Source organism: Lepus europaeus, chromosome 5 (assembly GCF_033115175.1).
Source record: "Lepus europaeus isolate LE1 chromosome 5, mLepTim1.pri, whole genome shotgun sequence".
Lineage (NCBI taxonomy): Eukaryota > Metazoa > Chordata > Mammalia > Lagomorpha > Leporidae > Lepus > Lepus europaeus.
This window is the reverse complement of record NC_084831.1, coordinates 117970977-117997026: the sequence shown is the minus strand read 5'-3', so window position 1 is coordinate 117997026 and position 26050 is coordinate 117970977. Positions and strand designations below refer to the sequence as shown.

The 26050-nt window shown below is 59.1% G+C and overlaps 1 protein-coding gene across 1 annotated transcript; it reads left to right on the top strand.

The window, feature by feature from the left end:
* Positions 1-593: 593 nt before the first annotated feature.
* On the top strand, positions 594-24719 carry RORC (RAR related orphan receptor C). The gene is made up of 11 exons (XM_062192272.1): positions 594-678; positions 2634-2663; positions 14914-14999; positions 15699-15840; positions 17000-17500; positions 17708-17829; positions 18707-18839; positions 18992-19099; positions 19285-19395; positions 20360-20469; positions 24330-24719. Exons 1-11 carry the CDS (start codon positions 639-641, stop codon positions 24489-24491), a joined length of 1545 nt encoding a protein of 514 aa, XP_062048256.1. The 5' UTR covers positions 594-638; the 3' UTR covers positions 24492-24719.
* The last annotated feature ends 1331 nt before the right edge of the window (positions 24720-26050 follow it).

Sequence of the window (26050 nt, the reverse complement as noted above, 5' to 3'; positions counted from 1 at the left end):
AGAGCAGGAGCATGTGGGAGCATCAGGGCGTCCCCCAGAGGGACGGCCAGGGACAGCAGTCAGACACCAAGGAGCTCCTGGGATGAGTCTGTCCCCACCCTGGAGAAGAGGCAGAAACCCCCAAGCATGTGCTTCTTCCTGCCTGCCCTGGCCCTGCAACCTGTCCCAGTCCAGTGGGAACCACAGGGCTCTGAAGTCGCGGAGACCTGGGTTCAAATCATAGCGCGACCGCTTTTTGTCCTGGTGCGAGTCCCTGGGCAAGGCACGGACATGTCTCTTGGAGCATCACTGGACTCACTGGTAAATCTGGAATGATGACGCTTGCCCGTGGTGTGTACCGTGAGGGTTTGTGTAAAGCAAAGTCGTGGGTTTATGCACAGGGCCAGACGCATAGGAGGTGATGAGTAAATGCCGGCTGCCTCCTCTGCACCACCTTGCTTCTCCTGCAGACTCCAAACTTCCTACCATGGTTTCTCCCCATGTCCCTTCCTGGTGCCAGGACGCTCTGCCAGCCACTCCTTTCCCCTGCCTGCTGACGGGCCAGGTGCTCCCTCCCTCCCCCTCCTCCCTCCCCTGGGCCCTGCTCCCTGCCCTCCTGGGCAGCCAGGGCAGCAAGGACAGCACCAAGGAGCTGCCCCATGGACAGGGCCCCACAGAGACACCACCGAGCCTCGAGGGGTAAGGAGCCCCCCGGCCCTGCAGGCAGGTGGACAGGACGGCCCGGAGACTCAGAGGAGAGGAGAAATGGGAAGAGACGGGACGAGAAGTGAGGCGGGAGGGACCGGAGCTCTGGGAGGAGGGAGAGATGGATGGGCAGGGGGGAGTGGGAGAGATGACCGTCTGGATGGAAGCAGAGAGACAGGAGGAGGGACTGGGGGACTGACTGACGGGTAGGAAGATTGGAGGAACAGGAAATGCATCAAGAGGGAAGAAAGAAGTGAAGAAGGAAGAGACAAGGTGGGCGTAAGGCAGGAAGAGGGAAGAAGGGCAGAGTGAGGGAGGCCACAGGGCACCAGCCACCCCCTGCCCCCTGTAGAAGTGAGCCAGCCCCTGGGAGATGGGGGGGTGGACACTGCTCCACGGACCTGGGCTGGCCACGACCCTGGGCAGCAGTGGCTGGGGGCCTGCCCCCTCGCCCCGCCATTCATCCGCGAGTGGAGGAACCTGTCCTGCCATTAGGGAGTGATGGGCTTGGGGGGAGGGGGATGAACACCCTGCCAGGGCAGGTGCCCGCTAGCCTGGCACCTTCCTGCCTGCTGGCCCACGGTGTGGGCTTTCATTTCCACAGAGACTGTGGGGCACCGGGCCATAGGCAGGGAGGGACAGAGGGTCAGGTAATCCTTGGCCTCCCTGTTGGTCTCACTGAGGAATCCCTCAGAGCGGGTTTTCAGGGCCACGCGCGGGCTCAGGTGTGAGTGCCAGGGCCACCTAGTGGAGGGAGAGCTCAGCTGCCCTGGCCAGCGAGGGGATACTCCCAACCCAGCGCTGCGCAGAGGTAGAGGTGCAGGGCCAAGGGCTGCCACGTCAGGGAGGAAGCCGGCTGGGGCTGGGCGGGATCAGCGGGGAGAGGGGTGGGCCTGAGTGGAGACACACCTCCTCCGGGCAGCCCTTCCCCTCCTCCACCCCAGCGCCTCCTGGGCAGAGGGATTGGGCAAGTGGCGGGCAGCGGGGTGTTGGGATGATGGTGTGTGTCAGGTTTGGACAGGAGAGTCAGAGGCTAAGGAGGCTAGCCTGGCCCTGTGCTCCAGAGGAGCTGTTATGTGGGTGTTGGAGTGGGACCGAAGTCTGGCAGGGGAAGCCTCCTGCTTCCCAGGGGCTTCCTACCCTAACCGTGAATGGACGATGCCCCACCCCTAAGCGTGCTCCAGGTACAGCTCCGCCCTCGGCACTCCTCTCTCTGCAGTCCCAGGTAAACTGGCCACCTTGCCAGAGGGATTCCTCCCTCTGACCTCGTGGGCCAGTGACATTGGCCCATGGAAGCCAGAGGGGGGCCTGTGCATGCAGCCCCCCTCCACCTCTGCCCTGCTCCCAGCCCCACACCCCTGGGACGCCCCTGTGCTTTCAAGCAGGTATAAGTGATCCAAAAGTTTCCCTCCACAGCAACGTAACACTGGCTGCAGGGTGTTTGCTGTGTACCTGTGACGTGCCGGGCCCTGGAGGGCTCTGTGAGTGACAAGGTGCACCAGGCAGACACGGGCCCTGCCCCCACGGGTGTGCATCCAGCAGGAAAGCCCCACTTCATAGATGACAAGACAGTTGTGGTGGTTTGGTGACGTCACGAGGGCCAGGAAATCAAGTGCAAAATGCTGGGCGTGTAAGCGCGAGGCTGGGGATGGGGTACCAGCATCTCCAAGGAAGAGGGAAGACCTGAGCAATGAGGAGTTGCCTCATGAAGGGGTGTGGCAGAGACGCATTCCAGGCGGCGGGAGTGGCTTGGGGAAGTCCCAGAGGCTCTGAGGACCTGGAAGAGGGCCAGCATGGGTGAAGGGCACAGAGCGTGGCCACCTCCTCAGATGCCAGCCTGGCTCTGCTGGGGGGGACTGCGGTAGGGACCCTGGGAGGGGGGAAGCATCTCAGCCCCCAAGGTCCTCAGTGTCTGACCCCCACCCTCACCGTCTGTCTTCTCTTCCCAGAGCTGCTGGCTGCAAAGAGGACCCACACCTGTGAGTATGGGGCCGCAGGGTGGTGGGATGGAGAAGCGTTCCGCAGAGACTGGGAGGTTTGCATGAAAGAAAGGCACAAAGGTTGCAAGAGGTGGGGGAGGCAGGCAGAGAGGCAGGGGCCTGTGAGAGGCCACTCCCGGGGGAGACGGGGAGCAGCAGACACGTAAGAAGACATGGGAAGACCCACAGGTAGACGCAGTAGCCGGTAAGGAAGAGGCCTGGCGGGTGGAGGCGACACTGTAAGGAAACAGGGAGGGAACAAAAGAAAAGGGAACCCAGAACGGGGAACAGAGGTGCTGGACAGAGGCACGGCAGCCGGGAGGGGCCCGGGCGGAAGCCGAGGAGATGGCGCGTGTGGTGCTGGCAGCCCAGGAACGTGCACCAGGCTTTGTGGCAGCAGCACTAGGTTTGGTGTGGTTAACACGTCCTGATGTGTGAACGAGCCAGGAGCCAGGCTGTGTGGGACCAGGAGAGCCTCGGTCTTTTGTAGGAAATTCTGTGCCCTGGAGCCCTGGGTGATGGAGACCGTGGCATATGAGAAGGGGGCTAGAGCTTAGGGAGGACTTCCCGTGGACACTAAAGCCAGCATCCTCTCTAGGGACCACTCAGCACATGACACTGACTCTCCCAGTTGGCGAGAGAGGCGAATCCCCCAGAAAAGGCGCCCACTCAGCCCAAAACAGACACCCCTCTGGGGCCATGTGCCAGCCTTCAGCCGCCGGTGCAAGAACTAAGGAATACCTCTCTGGAGTAGGCGAGGACGCCTCCATGCCCTGTGGCCCTGAGTCAAGGGAGTTCCGGCCAGTCCCTCCTGGACACTCAGCACCATCCCAGCCGCGTCCAGAGTCGCCCGGAGCCTCCCTGTTCGGAGCACAGGCAGCTCAGGTGGCGAGATTCGCCCTCCTGCCTGAGCCGGGCACACGGGGGCTGGGGGCCCGCCTAGCATGCTGCACCTTCCTGGGTGGGGGGATTGCTTTGCTCAGCACAATCCTGACCGTGCCTCGCCTGCCCCAGCCACAGGGCCCCACGGAAATGCTGAGCAGTGCCCTGGAAGGAAAGCGGGTCAGGGAGTGACGCGCGTGAGCTGGGGGAGGCCTTCAGGGACCATATGTGGGTGGGGGGAGAAGGGGGACTTTTGGAACAGTGGGAACTGGGAGAGGCCAAAGCCCATCCCTGCCCTTAACCCCATACCGCAGGAACCTTGGCCAGGTCCATACCTCCTCATCCCCTTCCCAGCCTCTGGGTCTTCCACCACCTGCCTACCCCCATGCCACGAGTGTCCCCATGAGGAGCCAGGCTGACTGCCCCGCCCTTCCTTTCTGCAGGCAGGCCAGCAGGGAAAGGCTGGACTTGACTGAGGGGCTGCTAGAACCCTGGCAAAACCAGAGATGTCTTAGGAGAACCAGGAGGGTCTAAGCCTGCTCCCAGGCCGAGACTGAAAAATGGTCCCCGAAATGAATCTACCCCAAGATGGGGTCCGAGGGTCCAAGACAAGGACGCCAGAGAGAACCCCCCTAGACTAAGAGGGGCCTGATGTAAGCAGATATAAAGCTGCAAGTGCCTCTGAAAGCATTTGGCTCCCTCAGAACGACCCCAGGCCAAGAAACTCTGTAGGGAGTCACAGGCAAGCAGGCATCCCAAGCTGATGTTCTCAGAAGCACTTGAACCAGAGAAACCTTGCCATCCCTCAAGCGGGACCTTTCTGGGCTTGAATCCTGACTCCGACACCTCATAGCTGTGTGGCATTGGGCAAGTTACCGAACCTCTCTGTGCCTCGTGTTCCTCATCTTTTTTTTTTTTTTTTAACCAATTTATTTATTTATTTGAAAGGCAGAGGGAGAGGAGGAGGGAGAGAGACAGAGAGATCCTCCATCCACTCATTCACTCCCCATATGGCCACAAATAGCCAGGCCCAAGCCAGGAGCCCAGAACTCCATCAGGATCTCCCACATGGGTAGCAGGGGCCCAAGCATTTGGACCACCTTCTGCTGCTTTTCCCAAGAGCATTAGCAGGGAGCTGGATCAGAAGTGGAGCATTCGGGACTTGAACAGGCGACCGTGTGATTTAAGCCATTACGCTGCCCACAGCACTGGCCCTCACTTTCCTCGTCTTTGCCGTGGGGATAATGGTAGCCAAGCATTTTGTGAGGCTTAGCTAATGCACGTGAAGCGCTCAGATCCGTCCCCGGTACAGAGGAAGGCATGATGATGACTGTGATTACCCGTCCTGGGCAAGCCCTGTGGGACCCCCGCCTTGCAGCAGGTTGTGGGCGCTTGCCTGGCAGCTCTTGCTACCACTGTTATTTTCGTGGCTCCCCTATCCCAGCGCACACATCACGTCTGTCGGGAGGAGCGTAGGCCTGGGGAGGGGAGGGGACAGCCTCCCGGACCACACCACACCGCACCGGGCACGGCTGTTGGCCCATCAGTCTGCAGGGTCTCGGGTGGCAGGTGCCACCACCCTAGGTAGATGTCCTGCAACTTACCTCTGGAACATCCCTATCCCTGGAGTCACCCGGAGACAGGATCAGGCTCGAGGGTCCCTAGGGCGAGGGGAGTAGGAGCTTGGCCCCAGGCTCTTGTGAGCTTCATTCCAGCTCCCCGGCCAGAGCTACCCTGGTGGGTGGAAACAGCTTTTACCGCGTGTGGCTGTCACATGTGGTTTTGGAATTTTCCAACGCCCCCTATGATTGGCTGCCCCGCCCCTCACACTCTGCCCCAGGCCCAGATTGGCCACACAGGGCGCCTGTCATCTTACCCACTGCACCCCTGGGGGGGGCGCGCGGGGAGGGGGGTTGTCACTTGGCCACCTGTGTGGTGCGGAACATAAACCCCTCGCCCAGAAGCAGAGGGGGAGAGCTGGGTGCAGAGCTGCGGGCTGAGGCGCTGTGGAGAGGGCCTCACCCCTACCTGCGCTGCCAGCTGTGCCCCGTCCCTGGAGCACCCCCGCTGAGAAGGACCGGGAGCCCAGGCTCAGTCATGAGAAGTAAGTGAACGGGCCACCTGGGAGCAGGCCAACCTGGAGCCCTCGCCATCCCTGAGCCCGCGGGAAAGGGCGGGTGTCCTGGACGCAGTGTGAGAAGGCCCAGCGCCTCCCCGGGCAGGGTGTGTCCCGGTCAAGGTCTCCGGCTGGTTGGGAGATGAGTGGAGCTGTGGGGGAGTCTCAGCCCCCAGGCAGCTCCCCTACAGACGCAGCGGGAGGGAGGAAGGACCATGGAGGGGCTCCCGGGTCCTGTGTCCTGGGGAGAATTTCTGAGAGCTGACAGAGGCAGGCAGGCAGGCAGGCAGGGGGAGCGCTCTGCCCGGGGCTCCACACTGGCAGCCGATGTGTGGAGGCAGCTCCAGGCCCCCTGGTGGCCCGTTACTCCCGGCCTCCACCCTGCTTGTGAGGGGCCAGCCAAGTCGCTGTGCCCCGAAGCAACTGAGGGCAGCTGGCAGCCAGGCTCAGACCCCAGCAGCCAGGCCTCGGAGCCACCACACTTTCTGCCTAGCCAGGAACGTGAGGACTGAGTGGAATTCAGCCAGCGTGGTGTGTGTGTGTGTGTGTGTGAGAGAGAGAGACAGAGACAGAGACAGAGACAGAGACAGAGACAGAGGGAGACCGACTCTCACCCTTTTGATGGGGGACCAAGGCAGAGGACATGGCAGCAGAAGGCCCTTGGGCCCTCCCTTCCTGGCTGGGGTCCCTGTGCCATGCAGCAGGGCAAAGGTGGGCAAATCGATCCGTCCACCCAGCTCACATAAGAAGAGCTCTCAGCACATGGGGTGAAGGAGCAAAAGGGACGCTCCGTGCCCTGTGGCCTGGGGACGGAGCCAGCCACAGCTTCACCCTGGGGTCTTCCCACACACGCTACCAAAAGACTGCTGTGCTGAGTCCTGGAAAGACCCCTCTGGCCCCGGCTGGCCGTGGAGCCCCAGGCGAGTTCCTGGGCCCTGGCCTCCCCGCTGTTAAGCGAGGCAGCTGAATTTAAACACAAGACAGAAGAGCAAGACCCAGCTCGGCAGACTTCCCGTTCCTAGGGCCAGGAGCCAGGAGAGGCCCCGGGGCCCTAAGTGAGGCACTCCCACAGGGAGGAAGGAGACCCAGTTCTCACCCAGGGTAGAAAGGAAGGAGGCCAAGGAGGAGAGAGGCTCCACTTCAGGCAGCTGGGGCACAAGACCACCCCACAGGGGTGTGAGCTGGGTGGGTGAGCAGGGGCAAGGAGGAGAGCGAACACTTCCAAACACAAGGGAAGGGCCCGGCGGGGCCCCCGTTTTCCTTTGAGCTTCTCCCCATTAGCAGCAAAGACTGGCAGACTGGTCTTCCCAGAAATGGCCCCACATCTGCAAATCACCCCTGGGATGCAGTGACTGGGTGTGCTTCAAGCATGGCAGGGGTTGGGGCCCGGCAGTGGCCAGGAAAGCACTTGGGCAGCTCTATGTTGGTTCTGCCCCCAGCTGGTAGACAAGAGACGGGCCTCCTCTAGTGTGGGGGTCAGTGCTCCTGGTCCTTTTCACTTGGTCACTGACGTCTGTCTCATGGCCCCAAGTCATCAGACCACTCGCCTGATGAGTGCTGGCACCACCAGCCCATCCGACCACTGCTAGGGGAGCAGAGCCATTGGGTGGGACTGTGACACACCCCAAGAGCCAGCGACAGAGGTGGGACAAGAAATGGAGGGCTGAGGCGGCCAGCCTCAAAGGACAGAGCTGGGAAGCCTGCAGGGTGAAGGTGAGATCTGGACAGAGACATGGGTGGACAGATACCGGGAGTGCCCGCAGCAAGGACACGCGTGGCCCAGAGTCGGCGCCAGGGCCCAGCAGTGCACCCAAGGCACTCAGACACAGGGAGAGGCCGAGAGGAAGAACTGGCAGGACGGGCAGCAGGCTCCATGTGGACTGGCTCTAAGCAAGCAGGGGCTGGCAAGGATGGGGGTGCTGAGCAGGGCAGTGCAGGCCCGCTTCTGGGGTGACCTGCTGCTGTCACGGGGAGAGGAAGTGTTCATTATCCAAAGAGACTCCCAGCCAGCCAGAGGGAGCGTGGCTTGGTCATGTCACCCACAGGGGCATGGCCACTGTGCAGCCAGCAGGCATTGTGGCCTGGCATTGGGCCTGGAAGAGGAGGCGGAGGGCCGGGGTGTCCATGCCACTCTGCTGCACCCTGATCTTTTTTCCTAAGTCTGGGCCTGATCCTGGGGAGCAGTGGGCCAGGAAGAACTCTGAACCCCCAGGGAGCTTCACAGCTAATTTCTTCACCTTCCTAACAGAAAACCCCGATACCGCCAACCCGAGGCGCTAGAATTTGGAGAGTCCTGGCCTGTCCCATCACGGTGAAAAGTTTTGCACCGGCATAGCAGCTGCCCTGCCTCTCTCCCTGTCCCCTGCCTCAGCCCCTGACGCAAGCTAACTGGGAGCAGGGGCTTTCCCAAGCTAGGGCTCTCCAGGGAAGGCAGCCTTAGGGCCTCACTCCTGGTCCTGCCTGAAGTCTAACCCACACTCCTCCTGCTGCTGCTGTTGCAGCACAGCACCTTCCCTGGGGCTGGGAGGCTCAGAGAGGATGGAGATGTCATCTGGGCGGAGAGCGAACAATAGGGCAGCGCCTGGGGACCACAGCTAGGGTGCCCCCCACCTCCCCGGGTCTGCTGCTGCCTGGCTCTAGAGAGGAGGAGCTTTGGCCCAGGAGTCCAGGAAGGCTCTCTGTGACTGTGACGTCTGGACTCCCCCTCCCCAGAGCTTCCTCCTGGTGATTCATCCCCCCCCTCGCCGGTTGTTTTGTTTCCCCTCCTTTCTCCTGTCCCAGACTGCGGGGGTGGTGGGGGTGGCGGGAGGGGGTTTCGGGTGGCTGGCTCTTTCATGGCTTTTCAGAACCCCAGACTCTCCCTCGCCCACCTGAGTTTTAGCTTCACTGTTTTCTCAGCTCTAGGATCTGGGTGTATCAGCAGAAAATTCTCACCAGGGGCCGGTGGGGGGGCCCTGGCCTGGGCTGGGGGTGGTGCCCGCCAGGTGGAACCGCTTCCCCCCACCAGGCCCTCCCTCTCCTGCGCCCCTCTGGGGCACTCACCACCTTGGTTTCCAGCTTTGCAGAAGCTGAGGGAACTGAGAGCTGAGAAAGAGGGAGCCGGGGGATGGGTTGAGGTGCACAGGGGACCCTTGGCCAAAGCTGTGGTTTCAGTGGGGAGAGGGGCTGAGAGTTTGGGCTGTGGGGAGAGGAGGGACCCGAGCTAAGAAAAGAGATGTGTTCCCCTTTCTCATTCATTCATTCACTCATTTCTGCAAGAGAGGCCCCGCGAGACGTGGAAACGCAGCCCGCACGCCAGCACGCTGCGTCTTCTGGAGCCAGCCTGTGTGGGGAGGTCTGTTGGGATGGACAGGTGGTCCCACCTTAGCCTTAGAGAAGCCGGGAAGGCAGGTGGAGGCTGGGGCCAGCCTGGAAGAGTTGAGACGGAGGGAACCCCATTCTAGATCTGTATCCTGGATGAGAGCCCTGGCTTGCTTCTGCAGGCGTCCTCCCCAGATGGCTGCCTGGCCCACCCCCTCCACCTCACACTCTCCCCCCTCCACCCAACCACCACCACCCCAGCAGCCAGTCACCTGCTCCTATCCCCCACACTCCTTGATGCTCTGGTCCGCTCACCCTCCTAGGGTATGGAGCCCACCGGCTCCAGAGTTACAGAGACCTGGGCTCCAATGCGAGCTCTGCCTCTTGGTCTTTCCAGGCGTCAGTTTTCTCATCTGTAAATGAGGACGTGAGTGACTAGCAGCATGGACCTCATTGTGAGCACTAGGTAAACACGGATGTCAGGCTGACACAGAGTGAGAACCCTGCCGTGTCTGTCTGCCACCATTCCTCCCCTTCAGCAGTAGCTGCTGGCGACATGGGAGGGAGGAGGAGAAAGCGTCCAGCTAGCTCTGCGCTCAAGGCTCCAGGGCTCCCCGGTGTGAATGCATCCTGCATCACCGCGGGGGGAGGGGCAGGGGCTGGGGTTTGAGGGGAGAGATCCCCTGGGCTGCACCCCTCCTCTGCCCCTACCACTTCCTCTCTGTGGCACAGGGCACCTGGACAGGGCCCAGAGTTGGCTTCCTACGATGGCACAGGGCCAGGCTCTGGATGCACTCAGAGCGCTATCAATGAATCTCGCAGCTGTGAGAAGGGTGAGATTAGAGGAGGCCGGGGGCAGAGAGGGTGACTGCGCCTCTACCTCTACCGTGCTTCTCCTAAGAGGCTCCCCGAGGATGCCCCCAGGAGCACTTCCATCCAGAGCCATCCGAGGGGATGCAATCACTTTTCCTAGTACTATATCAGAACAAAATGTTAGACATCGTCACACTGAGGCCTGGCAGTGCAGCCCAGCAAGTTAAGCCACCATGGCCCGTAGGGCCGCTGGTTTGAGTCTCTGCTGCTCCACTCCCAGTCCAGCTCCTTGCTAATGCACCTGGAAAAGCAGCAGAAGATGGCCCTGGTGTTTGGACCCCTGTACCCACATGGGAGACCCGGATGGAATTCCTGGTCCTCGGCTCCAGCCTAGCCTAACCCTGGCCATTGAGGCCTTCTATGGAGTGAACCAGAAGATGGAAGCTTGCTCTCCCTGTCTCTCCTCCTCTCTGTAACTCTGCCTTCCAAATAAATAAGCAAATGTTTAAAAAAAAAATTTAAAAACACCCACAAAGTCAGAGCAGATATGAGAAGGAGCTCTGGGAGAGATCACCACTCCCACCCCAACTCCAAGAGGAGCAGCCTGGCACAAAAGCAAGGACTCAACTCTTGCTCCTGAAAATTTGAGGTGAAGACCAGCACACTGGGGCACTGGCCAGGGGCTTATTAAAATGCAAAATTTTTAAAAGATTATTTATTTACTTTAATAGAGTTACTGAGAAGGAGAGACAGGGACTATCCATGGCTCCCCCGATGGCCGAAATGGCCAGCATGGGGCCATGTTAAGGCCAAGATCTTCAACCGGGTCTTATACATGGGTGCAGGGGCCCAGACACATGGGCCATCTTCCACTGCTTTTCCCAGGCCATTAGCAGGGAGCTGGATTGGAAGTGGAGCAGCCAGGACTTGAACCAGTGCCCAGGTGGGATGCTGGCATTGCAGGCAGCAGCTTTACCAGCTATGCCACAGTGCCAGGCCAGCACCTAAAATGCAGAATCTTTTTTTTTTTTAATTTTTATTTATTTATTTTTTTTGACAGGTAGAGTGGACAGTGAGAGAGAGAGACAGAGAGAAAAGTCTTCCTTTTGCCGTTGGTTCACCCTCCAATGGCCGCCGCGGTTGGCGCGCTGCGGCCGGCACACCGCGCTGATCCGATGGCAGGAGCCAGGTGCTTCTCCTGGTCTCCCATGGGGTGCTGGGCCCAAGCACTTGGGCCATCCTCCACTGCACTCCCTGGCCACAGCAGAGAGCTGGCCTGGAAGAGGGGCAACCGGGACAGAATCCGGTGCCCCGACCGGGACTAGAACCTGGTGTGCCAGCGCCACAAGGCGGAGGATTAGCCTAGTGAGCCGCGGCGCCGGCTAAAATGCAGAATCTTAAACATCATCTCAGATCCCCTGAATGAGGCATTGCTACTGAATAAGATCGCCAAGTGAGCTTGTGTGAGAGGGAAAGGCTAGAGTGGTTCAGCTGCAGATAATGCATTTTAAAGTAGTATTTGACATTTTTCTTCCTTTTTTTTTTTTTTTAAGACTTGTTCTTCATTTATTTGAAAGACAGAGTGACAGAGAAAGAGGAGAGACAGAGGGAAAAAGAGTTCTTCCACCTGTGGTTCACTCCCCAATGGTCACAAGGGCTGGGCCAGGCCAAAGCCAAGGAGCCGGTAGCTCCATCCGGGTCTCCCACGTGGATAGTAGGGGCCCAAGCACCTGGGCCATCTTCCGCTGCTTTCCCAGGCACATTAGCAGAGAGCTGGATCAGAAGCAGAGTAGCAGGGACCGGAACCGATGCGCCAGTAAGGGATACTGACGTTGCAGGTGGGGGTTTAACCTGCTGCAGCCCAGTGCCGGCCCTGGTAGGTGACGTAAGCAGCCAATGTGTGGGGAGGGACATTTCTCTGTCCTTCTGGGAGCAAGTGGAATTGGAGGGTTTTCTTTAGCTAAGCCTCAGGGGAGAGCAGCAGGATAGACACAAAGCTGTTGCCAAGACAGCGGGCAGGAATCGGGCTGCTGTGGGAGCCCATGAGGCAGGGGCTGGTTCGGAGCTTCCTGACCTTTGCCTGGTTCTAGTTCCTGGCACCATCAGGCCCTGAGATGGTAAGTTCCTGGCAGGCCAGGCTCCCGGGCAACAGTTTGAGTAATCCTGTGATTACTCAGCTCCCTCTCCCCAGTCTGGGTTCCCACCACCTGCAGGAGCGTGGCTCACAGGGCTGGGTCTTGAAGGTGAGTTTCCAGAGGTGTTTTTCAGCGACTCTCACCTCCAGCCACCCTCCCCCAGCCCCGGCCCTGCCCCAGCCCCTCTCCCCTCCCCTCCCAATCACACACACACACACACACACGTGCACTAGGAAGTTTGTCTTTGAGGTTTGGGGTAGATGGCACTGAAGGGTGTACAGGTGGCAGGGAGGGGAGGAGGGAGGAGGGAAGAGGACAGGAGGGCTGCTGGGGCCAAGGGAGCTGCCAGCTGGGCACAGGGCCAGGACGCGAGTATGGGTTTTTCCGTGTTTCGGCAGCTTTCTGTCCAACTCTAGGTCTCTGTTTTCTCTAGCTCAGAGAGGCTAGAGGGTCTGGTGCCTGCCTTACTGTACACTTCTGTCTTGGCCTGTGGTTGGAGGATGGAGGAGGAGGGGCTTTCCTGGTGGCTGGGGTCCTCCAAACAAGGGTCTCTGTGGAGGGGGTCCTTGGCTGGCTTCGTCTTCCCTCTAGAAGGGCAGGGCCTGGGCGACGCAGCTGTAGGGTTCCTAGGGCCAGAACAAGCGGTGGGTCAGGCGTGGGTCAGGGAGATGTGTCTGGGGTCACCTGTGTGGTGAGCGCACACACGCACACGGATGTGGCTCTTGGAGAAGGGAAGAGGCAGGGAGGCCTGTGGTTGGCTGCTGGGCCGGAGCCTGAGTTCCCACTGTGGCTTGGCCTAATCTCCCTCCCGCTTACTTTTTTGGGTGACCCATGTTGGTTTCCCCCCCCCCAACACACTCTGGTCTTAGAGCCACGGAGGAGAGAGATACCACAGGCTGGGGGCTGGGGGGAGGGCGCCGGGCAAGAGCAGGCCCTGGCGGAATCGGCCAGGAGCCCTGGGTTTCTTGCCTTCCCTCTGTCCATCCCCATCCGTAGCAGTGACCGGCACACACAGTACTCTCTGCCGACGAAATCATGCGCTAACTACTCTGTTCTTCCCACGATCCCTCCATCAATGGGCAGTGTTGCTTTTGCCGTTGTCTTACTGGCAGAGAGGGAGGCTCAGAGAGAGAGCATCGAAGTGACTCGAAGTGCCAGTGCCCCCACATTTTCCACTTCTCTTTCAGGCACCCAATCCCCTCTGGTTCGCTCCTCCCCTCCGGGCATACTATCTGTTGCTAAGCTTCCTGGAAAGAATCTGAGAGGCTCACTCGCTCTCTGGTCCTGGGGTGACCACAGCTTACTGTGGGGGTGTCAGGCAAGCAAGTGTGGCTTGGGGGAGGGGAAGGAACGGAGCTCCACGGGAGGGGCCTCCGATGCCCATGCTCCCTGTCCGCGGGAGGAGGCCACCACTGGCTCTGACGCAGCACAGGGCCAGCCTGCGGAGGTGACTGTTTAAGGATGATGGAGACAGTATCTGGGGGAGTGTTGGGCAAGCCATGCTCTTCCTCCTCACCTCTCATCAGGCATCCCATATGTGGCCAGGGCAGGCCTGGGGCTGGAGGTGGGCATATATATAGGAAGGTGGGTTTGTCTTCAGCAAGGGCTGCATGTCCCTCTGTCCGTTGAGTGGGACACAGCTCACAGGACTCCGCCCCAGGCCTCTCAGCTCAGAGGGGAGCCAGCGGTCAGAGATGGTCTAAGAGAGCCTCAAGTGGCCTTACAAACAGAGAGAGCAGCCAGGGACCCCAAGTCCTGCGCAGGTGCCTTCCAAGGATGGGTTGGGAGAAGGCCTCCTGCTTGTCCCTTGACACTCAGTGGGGCGAGCCGAGAGCACTGACAGGCACAGGGCAAAGCAGAGATGAGCAGGGGCCAGCAGCAGACAGCGGGGGACGGAGCAGGCACAGTGACTGTGAGCTCAGTGGGAGAGAGAAACCGGGGGTCGCAGTGCCCACTGAGCCAAAGCTAGTAAACACACATGCCGTGGGCTCAGAAATCGTGTGTACCTTTCACACACACACACACACACACCCCTAGAGGCATGCCTTCAAACATGTCCACTGACATGTATCCCCAGAGCAAAGTCCATGGAACAGCACAGCAGAAAGCTCAGGAGAGGTGGGGTGCAGAAGTACTTGCTGGGTGAACCTGTCCAGCGCCCTGTCCAGCTGGCTCAGTCCCTCATCTGTAGGGTGAAGAGGTCAAAAGAGGTGGCTTTAGCTCACACCTGTGCATGTGTCCACAGTCAACACAGGCGCCTTCCTGTGCACTGCCACAGCCAAAGCCACCTGCTCTGCACTGTGGGCCAAGCGCCCAGAGCCCTATGTGAGTCTCACCCTGGGCTCACAAGCATCCAACAGAGCTGGGTTGTTGAGCCCCACTCTCTGGGCTCTGTCTCCAGCTTCTTCCCACTCTCTCTGCACCGCACTTGGGGAACCCTGCTCCCCTGGCCCTGGTCTCTGAGCCTTCCCTGTCTGGCTGGGAATGGCTGAAACCTCTTTCTGGCCTCCGGTTGCCTCCTGCCCAGAGTACCCCATCTTCCTGCCATGCCCCCATTCTGGCCTGGCAGGAGCCCCAGCCCCAGTGGGGGAGGGAGGCACAAAGGAAGCCCCTTTGGGCGGGAAGCAGGTGTTGCAAGCCGGTGAAGACTCCCAGGGGTCCCGGGGCGGGAGGGAGGCAACCGGAGCGTTTCAACTTGAAGGGCTGAGCAGGTGGCTCGCTGCAGCTGCCTACTCGGCCTCCACGGGGCTGACACAACTCCCGCTGTCCCCCTGCACCCCCTCCTCCAAGAGACACAAAGCAGCCTCCCCAGACTGCCCTGCTGAGAAGCACTGGGCCCGTCACTTCCCCTCCACTTTGCAGGAGGGAGACAGCAAGCTGGGGCTGAGGAGTGGGGGGTGAGGAGTAGGAGAGGCTCCAGGCACCTGTGTGTGTCTGCAGCCCAGGTCCACGGCGGTGGAAGGCAAAAATGGCTCCTGGGCTGAGCTACTTCTCTTTCTTCCAGCGCAAATTGAAGTGATCCCCTGCAAAATCTGCGGGGACAAGTCGTCTGGGATCCACTACGGGGTTATCACCTGCGAGGGGTGCAAGGTGAGTTGCAGATATTAGCAGCACATGCGCACACGCACGCATGCGCAGACACATCTCATCTGAGACAGACCCGGGCTCTCAATGGTCCTAACTCCATTCCATGGAGCCAGCAGGGAGCCGCCTGCATGGGGCCTCCCTGGAGGGCCTGGGGCACAGGAAGGGACTTTTCTTGAGCCGGGGAAGTGCTTGCAGGACAAACTGCAAAGAAATGAAGGGGGAAAAAGTCTCACAGACCACAAGATGTAGAAAAATGGGGCCAGGGCACAGAAAGCACCATAGTCTCATGCGTGGAAGCTAGAGACGTTGATCTGGTAGGAGAGCAGAACAGAATAGTGGAGGCAGGGTGCGAGAGGGGGCTGGAGGAAGGGCAGAGAGCGGGAACCGCCATACCCCGAGATCCGAGGAGTAAGTTCACCCAGCTCAGTGGGGTGACTGTTTTGGGACAGTTTAGGTATTTTTATAAAGACAAGAGTTCATAGGCTCTAAACACCAAGTGGGAAGTGTTTAAGAAGCGGGAAATGCCAAACACCCTGATTTAATCATTGCACATTAGATGCACAAGTCAAATTATTCCACAATAGATACAATTATGAGGTGTCAGTTAAGAGCAGATTTAAAAAGAAGAAGAGCAGAGGCCCATGCCTGTGGGCTGGATGTCCTCGGGACACGGCAGCCCCGGCATCCACCTGTCCTCTACAGGGCTTCTTCCGCCGGAGCCAGCAGTGTCACGTGGCCTACTCCTGCACCCGTCAGCAGAACTGCCCCATCGACCGCACCAGCCGCAACCGGTGCCAGCATTGCCGCCTGCAGAAATGCCTGGCCCTGGGCATGTCCCGAGACGGTGAGGCCGAGTGGGCAGCCCCCGTGGGGTTTCCCTGCCGTCCTCAGAGGGGCAGCCTGGCCTGTCGTGTCAGGTGGGGCTTAACCTGCAGACACGCCTGCTATCCACTCCTCCTCCTCCGACAGCCTCTTCCACCGTGGGGACGGGCCAATCAGCTCCCCGGGAGCTCTTCCCGGTCCCCAGTGTCAGCTTCCTCTAGAACAGATCTCTTTATTCCAAGGCCCCAGACCCCTCCAGCTCCCGTCCAGTTTCCTCGAATTCCCCTCCTGCCTCATTGCTCTGGTTCCAGCACCATCTCCCTTCCTGTCCACCCCCCACCCCTCCCCAATTCTCATCTGAGGACACAGGACAGAACGGGAGCCAGCCAGAGAGCGACCGCAGGCGTGGGGGCGGGGCGGCCCGCGTTCCTCACTCTGCTCCTGATCTGCCCTCCCTCTCTCCCCCCACCTCCTGACCAGCATCCCCCCCCCCCCCAAAGCCACTGCAGAAGAAGCCCAGGGCGGGGCTGGGGGAGGCACGGGGTGATGAGGAGCCAGAAGGAGGCTGTCAGCACTTTTCAGTGCCCGAAATAACAAAGCGAAAGGAAACACGCAGGGGTGCACGGGGGCAGGCGGGGCGAGGGGCTGTGCCCCAACACTGGGAGGGGTGGCCGGGGGAGTGAAAAGGCAGGAAAGAGAGAGCAGAAGAGGATGTTCAGAGAGAAGCCGCGGAGGCCGGGTTGGGCTGTGGTGAGTATGTAGGTCACCAGGCAGCAGGAGGCCTGACCACAGGGAGACCTGTGTGCTCAGCTCTCCTCTTCCTCCGACCCTCCCAGAAGGCAAGGTGACCCCAATACAGCCCGATGTGCCCCCGTACCCAACCATTCCCCAGCCCTGATCTATGGAGGCCGGGATCCCGGGCTGGGCTCGTTGGCTTTCGTCCTGGCACTGTTAGCCGCTGGTTTAGGATTCAGAAGAACTTGCTCCAGAAGTGGAAAGGGCAGGCTGGACAGACCACCCCCCGCCCCCCACCACCGGGCAGAGGGCAGCCTGGACCTTGGGGGGAGTCTTGGGCCAGCAGGGAGCGGGAGGTGACTCCTGTCCCCACCCAAGTGCCCCTGGCCCCTGCCCCTTACCGGGTCCTCTTGCCTCCTCAACTCCTGACCCCTGGACTCCTTCAGCTGTCAAGTTCGGCCGCATGTCCAAGAAGCAGAGGGACAGCCTGCACGCAGAAGTGCAGAAACAGCTACAGCAGCAGCAGGAACAAGCAGCCAAGAGCCCTCCAGAGGGAGGCCAAGGAGCGGACGCCCTCACCTACACCCTGGGGCTCCCGGATGGGCAGCTGCCCCTGGGTGCCTCGCCTGACCTGCCCGAGGCCTCTGCCTGTCCCCCGGGCCTCCTGAGAGCCTCGGGCTCTGGGCCCTCGCATTCCAGCAACTTGGCCAAGCCCGAGCTCGATGGGGCTTCATACCACCTTGAATACAGCCCTGAGCGGGGCAAGGGTGAGGGCAGAGAGGGCTTCTTTGGCACAGGCAGCCAGCTGACCCCTGACAGATGTGGACTTCACTTTGAGCAACCCAGGCATCCTGGGCTCGGGGAGCCAGGCCAGGGCTCGGAGAGCTACAGCAGCCCGGGTTTCCGCAGCACCCCAGAGGCGCCTTATGCTTCTCTGACGGAGATAGGTGAGCTGGAGAGGAGGGAGGGGCTTCTGCCAGCAGCCCAAATCAATCAATCCACCCACCCAGCCCCTGAGCCCCGGGGAGGTGAGGGCCGCTGGACGAGGGGCAGAGGGAGGAGGTAGACAGGGGAGGCCAGGTGGAGAAGTGCCCTTGTCCAGGTAGGGACAGGAGCTGGCTCAGGCCCAGCTGTGCCTTTCTCCTCTGGCCCAGAGCACCTGGTGCAGAACGTTTGTAAGTCCTACCGAGAGACTTGTCAGCTGCGGCTGGAGGACCTGCTCCGGCAGCGCTCCAACGTCTTCTCCCGGGAGGAGGTGACCGGCTACCAGAGGCAGGTGAGGCCCGGGAGGACATCTCCTCACCACTGGGAGACCCCAGAAATGGCTACCAGTGCACATGTGGCGGGGGCGGGGCAGGGCGTCATAGAGACACAGGCTGGCCAGCAGGCATCTGGTCCGGGCTGGGCGTGTCTGTCTGCACCCTAGCAGATGGATGAGAGCTTTTCTTAGCCCTTGCCTGTTGAAATTTTACCGAACCTTCGACCTACCTTTTCCATGCCCCACCCATCCCTCCAACCCCCACACCAGCGGTGAGCGGTGTGAGGGGGGCCTTGGTGTTCTCTCCTTCCTCCTCCTGCCTGCATCCATGATAACCACAAAAAGAACCCTGGTTACCATTTGTTAAACACCCTTTCTCTGCCAGCCAAATGCTCTACATAAATTATCCACAACCCTTACAGTAATCAACCTATGAGGGTGGTTGTTAGTCCTATTTTTAATAGGACTGGGAAATCGGGCTCACAGGGGTTAAGTCCTACTCAAGGTCACAGTGTGCTTGAGCCAAGGTTAAATTCAGCTCCAATGGGCTCCAAAGTGACAATGCCACCTGCTCTGAAAGCACTCCTGTGGCATTTCGCATGTGTTTCTTTAGGTTATTAAGACCTTGGGTATGTCCTCTTGGGGAGGGGGGAAGGGAGGAAGTGTATCCTTTCCACCTTAACAAGATGCAGATAGTTGGAGGGCAAAGCTGCATCTCATGCTGCACAGCTAACTGGGGTCAGCAGCGGGAGCAGGGGGCTGACTGACAGGAAGTGACCCCTCCGCGACTCTGTGCTGGGAAGGTGCAGTTCAGGACCCACCCCCTGCAGGTCCTTAGCTGGGGCTCCCAGAGTCCTACCAGAGAGCACTGGCGAGCTCCCTCCCCTCCCCCCAGTCCGTGTGGGAGATGTGGGAACGCTGCGCCCACCACCTCACTGAGGCCATCCAGTACGTGGTGGAGTTCGCCAAGAGGCTCTCGGGCTTCATGGAGCTCTGCCAGAACGACCAGATCGTGCTCCTCAAAGCAGGTGCCCGGGGGGGGGGGGGGGGGGCGTGGGCGGGGCCTGCGGCCGGGGCTGCTGGGCGCTGAGGGCACAGGGCAGGGCCGAGCCCAGTGGAGGGGTGGTGGCATCCAGGGCTTTGCTCTACCCCACCCCGACGTCTTGCCTCCATCTCCCAGGAGCTATGGAAGTGGTGCTGGTCAGAATGTGCAGGGCCTACAACGCCGACAACCACACAGTCTTTTTCGAAGGCAAATACGGTGGCATGGAGCTGTTCCGAGCCTTGGGTGAGGGGCAGGGGGGAACCCGAGAGAGGATTCCGAGGCCCACTCCCTCCTAAGCTTCCAGGCCAGGACGCTGCCCTGGGCAGGGCCCAGCCAGCCCCGGGCTCCCCGCACTGGGAGGGCGGCATCCTCAGGCCCCGCGGTGGCGGTTCCTGCTCCCTGCTCACCCTCCCCTCCCCGCTCCGCAGGCTGCAGCGAGCTCATCAGCTCCATCTTCGACTTCTCCCGCTCACTCAGCGCCTTGCGATTTTCTGAGGATGAGATTGCCCTCTACACGGCGCTGGTTCTCATCAACGCCAGTGAGTGCGGCCAGGCTCGCGCAAGGGCAGACACCAGGCTCTGGTGGGGTTACATTGGGAATAGCCACAAGGAGCCCCCTCCCCCATACTGCTGCACAATAAAACATGAGCGGCACAAACAGGGTGGTAGAAGCGGTGAGAAGTGAGCTACTTCCCTGGTAGGAATTGTCTGACTCCTGGCCTACGCTAGAGTCCCTTGTGGCACACCCTGGAGTCGCCTGGGGAGCTGCCTGCGTCCCCTTCCAAAGTTCCCACATCACCGATCCTGGGATTCACCTGGACTTTTAACAGCCACCTCCAGGCCACCAAGATTGGGAATCACTTCTCTGTGTGCACTGGTGTTCAGAGAGTGGGCTGGGCTGGGCTGGTCCCAGCGGCCCAAGGTCAGGTATTCAGCCACCCCCCAGGGAAGTGGGCGGGGCTGCCCACCTTGAGTAGCAGTTCTCTAGCCCCGCCAGTGAGCAGAGACCTGAACACGCCCCTCGGGCTGGAAATGAACACTTCTGGGTACTGTAGGGAACCAGGGCAGAAGGTGGTTTGTGTGTTGGAGCTGGCCACGAGACGGCTGCAGAGGCCCTGCCGCTGGCCCGGGTGGCTTCAGGAAGGCCGCCTCCTAACTGGAGCCATTCCTGGTAGGGGTGAAGGGAGCTCTCTTCCAGCCTCTTTCCCGCACCACGGCAGAATCCAGTCACTCAGCCCTGAATGGGCTGCCTGAAATGTCAGGCAGCTGGAGTTAGGAGGTTGGAGTTCCCATCCTTTTCACCTCTCTTCGGTTTTCCCTGGGTAGACAAACAAACCAAACTCAAGGTCCTGGAGTTGACCATTATCAACCTGAGACACACACACACACTGCAGCTGGGAGGGCCTCTATCCTGCACAGATGTCCACAGAGGTACATCCTGTAGCTGGAAGTTCACCTCCATGCCCTTTTCTGTTCTCACTTTGGTCCCATGCCCTTCTCCAGGCCGGCCGGGGCTCCAAGAGAGAAGGAAAGTAGAACAGCTGCAGAGCAATCTAGAGCTGGCCTTTCACCACCATCTCTGCAAGACTCATCGTCAAGGCATCCTGGCAAAGGTAGGGCAGGCCCGGTGCCAGAGGCTCGGTGACGTCAGGGCTCGCGAGGGCCAGGGTCTGCGGTGCAGGGGAGGGAGTGCGGAGGCCCACAGCTTGCAACAGCGCTGGGAACGGAGGAAATGAGCAGCTACTTCCATGTGCCTCAAGACAGAATGCTGGAGAGCCTGGAACGGCAAGGGCTCTCCAGGGAACAATTCAGTTTAATATAGCCAACGCTTACCCAGCACCTGCTTGCACAGGCACTGTGGAAAGATACAGAGAGCCAGTCCTGGCCTCACCCAGAGATTCTAACCGGGAATGAAGAAGAGGCTGCTACCAACAACTCTGATAGAGATGTGCTGTGTGATATAGTAACAGTCTGGGCTGGGTCTTCAGAGCAGCTCTGTCCTCAGGTTAAGGGTCCAAATCTCCCTGTAGTGATGAGGAGACTTCAGTGACTTGTTCATATAATTCATTAAGTGACAAATGCAAGATGTGATCCTGGTACTCTTTCCTCCTGTCCCTCTGGCCCTCACTACGTTACCATAAGACATCATAGGAAGATGGTATGTGAGAGAGAATAGAACAGGGATTAAAAACAAATCTCGGGGCTAATCCTCCGCCTGCAGCGCTGGCACCCCGGGTTCTAGTCCCGGTTGGGGCACCAGATTCTGTCCCAGTTGCTCCTCTTCCAGTCCAGCTCTCTGCTGTGGCCCAGGAAGGCAGTGGAGGATGGCCCAAGTCCTTGGGCCCTGCACCCACACGGGAAACCAGGAAGAAGCACCTGGTTCCTGGCTTCGGATCAGCGCAGCGCACCAGCCGTAGCAGCCATTTGGGGGGTGAACCAACAGAAAGGAAGACTTTTCTCTCTGTCTATCTCACTGTCTAACTCTGCCTGTCAAAAAAACAAGCAAAAAACAAACAAACAAACAAAAAATCTCGGGGTAAAAGGAGCGGGTCATACATGCTTGTTAGAGAAGGCATCATTTAAACCAGGCATCAGGCCATAAAAACCTATTTTTCAACCAGGATTTGCCGGGGTGAGGCAGGCATTCCTGGCTTATGGAGACGATGTGATCAAAAATAGGCAGCAAAATAGTGCATACATAGAGATTAGTTGTGGTACATTTTTACCAAAGTGTAAGGCCAGGAGTTGGGACAGATTAATGGGAGAGAAGAGTAACAGAAGATAAGTCTGAAAATTAAGTGAAGGGCAAATCAACATTCCATGCCACGTTCAAGGGTTAAGGCTGTATTCCTGGGCAGTGGGACATCCCAAAGCCTAGAGGCATGACACAGAGCTCTTGTTCAGACGATTGACTGTGGGACCAGTGTGAAGGCATGAAGCCACAGTTGCACCGTCACTCATCCAGGCCCTTGCTACATGCTGGGCACAGCACTAGGTGCCGAGAACACAGAAGTGACCCTGTTTCTGCCCTAAAGATCTTGAACTTCACTACAGGGTGGATTAGGACGAGGAGAGATGAGACCTGGGAGAGCAATTGGAAAGCCCATCTAGTGGATCCACTTTTTTTTTTTTTTTTTTTTTTTTTTTTGACAGGCAGAGTTAGACAGTGAGAAAGAGACAGACAGAGAGAAAGGTCTTCCTTTTCCATTGGTTCACCTCCCAAATAGCCACTACGGCCAGCCGGCGCGCTGTGGCCGGCGCACTACACCAATCCGAAGCCAGAAGCCAGGTGCCTCTTCCTGGTCTCCCATGCGGGTGCAGGGCCCAAGCACTTGGGCCATCCTCCACTGCACTCCCAGGCCACAGCAGAGAGCTGGACTGGAAGAGGAGCAACCAGGACAGAATCCGGCGCCCTGTCCGGGACTAGAACCTGGGGTGCTGGAGCCGCAGGTGGAGGATTAGCCTAGTGAGCTGTGGCACCGGCCCATAGTAGATCCACTTTCAAAATGTATCCCCTTGCCCAGTGTCGCCCCCACTGTCAGCTCTCACTTGCAGCAGGTACTGCGGCCTCGTCATCTGACCCCTACTCCACTCTTGTCCCACCTATAGCACCCACGATGGTGATCCTATTATGTTCAGCTCTTGTTCCCAAACCTCCTATACCTTCCCCTCATGCTCAGAATCAAATGTAGAATCTGGGTCACAGCCAACCAGCTTCACAGTATGACCCCCGACCTTCCACGGCCCCTGTCAGTCACCCATTCCAACCACACTGGCCTCCTTGATCTTCTGAAACACAGGAAGCTCCATGGTGTCTCAGGGCTTATGTAGCTGCGGCTACACTTACCTGGAGAGTCGGACCCCTCCACCCCCACCTCCTTTTCCAAATGCCTTGCCCCCTCCCTTCATCTCGGAGAGGGTTTTCCTAACCAGCTACAGAAGGTTCTCCACCCACACCCTGCTTTAGTTGGTGCAGCTGTTAAGCCACCACTGGGAACGCCCACATCCTATATCAAAGTGCGGGGTTCAAGTCTTGGTTCCACTCCCAATTCTGGCTTCCTGCTAATGCAGTGAGTGACAGTTCAAGTAGCTGGGTCCCTGCCACCCACAGGGAAGATCTGGGTGGAGTTCTGGACTGCTGGCTTTGGCCTGACCCAGCCCTGACTGTCACAGACGTCTGGGGAGTGTCTGCCTCTGCCCCAGTCTCTCTGCCTTTGAAATAAATTCTTTTAAGAAGTTTATTACCCAGCATATTATATACCACCACACATCACTTAGCGACAGGGATGTGTGCTGAGAAACACATCCTTAGGTGGTCTGACTTCTGTGCAAACGTCACAGCGTGACTCACACAACTCCCCCACGAGGAGTGCCACAGAGGCCTCGGCCAAGGCCAGGACGTCTCTAGGAGATGCGATCTTAGAAGCACCCCGGAGTAGACGCGGTCTCTTTCCCGCGTCGTCATCATGGGGCCCACAGTTTTCTGTGTGTATTTTCTGGCTCCGTCACCAGGATGTAAATTCAGTACAGGTAAAGGTGTCATCTCCTGCGGTGAGGGTTATATCGCCTGGCCCAGATTCATGTACGTTCCCGGCAAAGACTTACTGGATGAATGAATGAGTGAAACTATTGCAACAGCGCAGACACGCTCGGAGTAAAGCGGCTGAGATGAAAAGATGGTGAACTCAGGAGACATGAAGGGCTCACCGTGCTGGCTGCTCTTCCCTGACTGTCGCGTTCCTAGGAGACGAAGCCAGGGGGAGGGAGGCCATAGCTAGTGAGAGGTATTTTTAAACTTACTCCAGCACAGTCTCCCTGCCTCTGACTCCTCACGGGTTTCTGTGCCGTTTTCATGTCCCTTGGCTGAGTGCCCGCAGTCAGTGTGGGTTGAAGCCTTGCAGTGTCGGGTGCCGGTTTGGAAAATCTGTTTAGTTCACACAGTTACTGAGCATTTGCTGTGTGCCAAGCACTATGACAGGTTCAGAGGAGGGTTGGGGGACGGGGCCTTAACTTAAGGAGCCTAAGTCTAGGCTTCAGAGGGCAAATTGCGTCATTTTCCTACAGTGTGGGGAGGGCTGCACAGAGAGAGGAACCTTAATCCAGGCAGGGGATAGTTAGGGAGGTGTTCAGGGAGGCGGTGACATTTGAAGGTGAGTGAAAGAAGAGGTGCACCTGTAAGCTGGGCAGTCTCAGGGGTGTGAGTGCAAGCCAGGGTCTTTAACGAGGCTCATCCCAGGAGTGGCAGCCAGGTGATATGCGGCTTCCCCCCAGAAGACACTTGCCCATCCCAGGTTAGCTCCCACTCACTTCTAGTTTCCTAAGCACATACCTGCTTCCACCAGTGGGGTCTGTGATGCAGGTGCACCGGGGACAAGCACGGAGGGGCATCCCGGCCTTCGACGGGTGGGAGGACTTGTCTGCTCTCTGGAGAAAGCTAAGGACTGACCCTCCTTCCTCCTTGACCCACCTGCAGCTGCCGCCCAAGGGGAGGCTCCGGAGCCTGTGCAGCCAGCACGTGGAAAAGCTGCAAATCTTCCAGCACCTCCACCCCATCGTGGTCCAAGCTGCTTTCCCCCCACTCTACAAGGAACTGTTCAGCACTGAGATCGAGCCCCCAGAGGGGCTGTCCAAGTGACCCGCCCAGGGGGTGGGGACTCCCTTCCTCTCCCTGTGGCCTGCCGGCCCACCTCCCTGGACCCCGTTCCATCCTCAGCCCCCTCCTGTCCCGTCTCCTCTGGAGGTGTGCTCCCTGCCTCTTTTTTGGGAGTGAACGAACGCTGAGACTGGTTTTCAGCCCAGACGCTGGCCTGGCAGCAGGACAGTGGCAGAGGGTGAGAGGGGGGAACGCCATCTCCAGCCTCAATCTAGCCTCTCACTTCGCGTACCCTTCACCCCCAGCTTCTGGGAGGTGTGGGCTGGAGTGGGGAGGGGAGGTACAAGGACCTCTAGGAGGACCAAGGTGCCCTCAAGAGAATGGGGGACCCAGGGCACCCTGGATGAACAGAACTCAACTCTGGGCTTAGAAGCTATGAATAGGCCTTTGAAATACCTCATTGCGTTTCCCCGTGGGCTTCAGCTGGGGGAGAAGGATTAAGCTCAGAGACGGGCAGCCGGGGCCCAGAAGTACCTATATAAGATATGAATCTGGGTCCTTAGATACCTGCCTTCCTCTTGCCTCCCAGCTCAGCAAGAAAGTGGTTGGGCACCCTGGGTCTAAACAAAACTGGGTACGTGGAGGGTGAGGATGAGGGGGAGGGGAGAGGCAGGATAATTGCTTTATGGGATTTGGGGGGCGGGGTAGGGTACAATGAAGGCCAAGAGCATCACAGACAGACATAGAGTTAGAATTCAGACCTCTTAAGTTGCACTTTAAAAATAGACTTCAGGGTTAGCACCAATCTGATCAGAGACGTACAGCCACATCCAGGCAAAACACACACAGACGTTCCTGCAGTCCTTAACAGTCTCTCATCCTGGAGGTCACAGCTCACAGGGAGCCTCGTGGCCCCGGGGAAGTCCCAGTCCTGAGGGACCCCAGAACATTCCCATGGTGCTCCAGCCCGCCAGTCTGAGAGCGGTGGTGGACCAGAGTCCATCCCAGCTCCAGCTGCTCCTACCAGGAGAAGCAGAGATGGCTGACCCGGTCAGTTGGAAGGCCAAGGACGATTTTCTTGGCCCTGGCCTCCAGCCTTTGCTCTGGTCGTGGCGAAAGACAACAAAGGGGACGCTACCACTCTGTGACCGGGTCCCACTGACCCCCAGGAGGGCAGAGGAGCCCTGAGGACAGGGCCGAGACCAGTTCTGCAGCTGCCATGTTGCCCCAGAACTTCTCTTGGCTTTCTTGATGGCCATGAACCCTTCTCTAAGGGATAAGCTGCAGCAGAGGGGGGTGGGGGTGGGGTCTTCCTCTCGGGGGAGGGCTTTAACTGGGTAAACACAAACCCCAACTTGTGCCGTTCTTTATAAAGTGATTCTGAAGGCAAGAGCTGTGTGTGCATATGAGAGACAGAGCGTGGATTAAGGGGGTAGGGGGAAGAACCCTGAATACCGTTACCCCCTGCCCTGCTCTCTCGTCTCATTCCTGCACTGAGACCCAGGCTTCAGGTTCAGCCATCGGGCAGGGTCATAGGGTTCTGGCCCCCTCCCCAGCCTCTGCCCAGACTGAGCACCCCAGCGGCGGGTGCATCCTTAGGA

Bases quoted from the DNA above. Each gene is read 5' to 3' on its own strand.
- RORC (XM_062192272.1), top strand. From the start codon at position 639: ATGGACAGGGCCCCACAGAGACACCACCGAGCCTCGAGGG. The intron at 679-2,633 runs GTAAGGAGCCCC...TTCTCTTCCCAG, and splicing joins ACACCACCGAGCCTCGAGGG to AGCTGCTGGCTGCAAAGAGG. The intron at 15,000-15,698 runs GTGAGTTGCAGA...TGTCCTCTACAG, and splicing joins TCACCTGCGAGGGGTGCAAG to GGCTTCTTCCGCCGGAGCCA.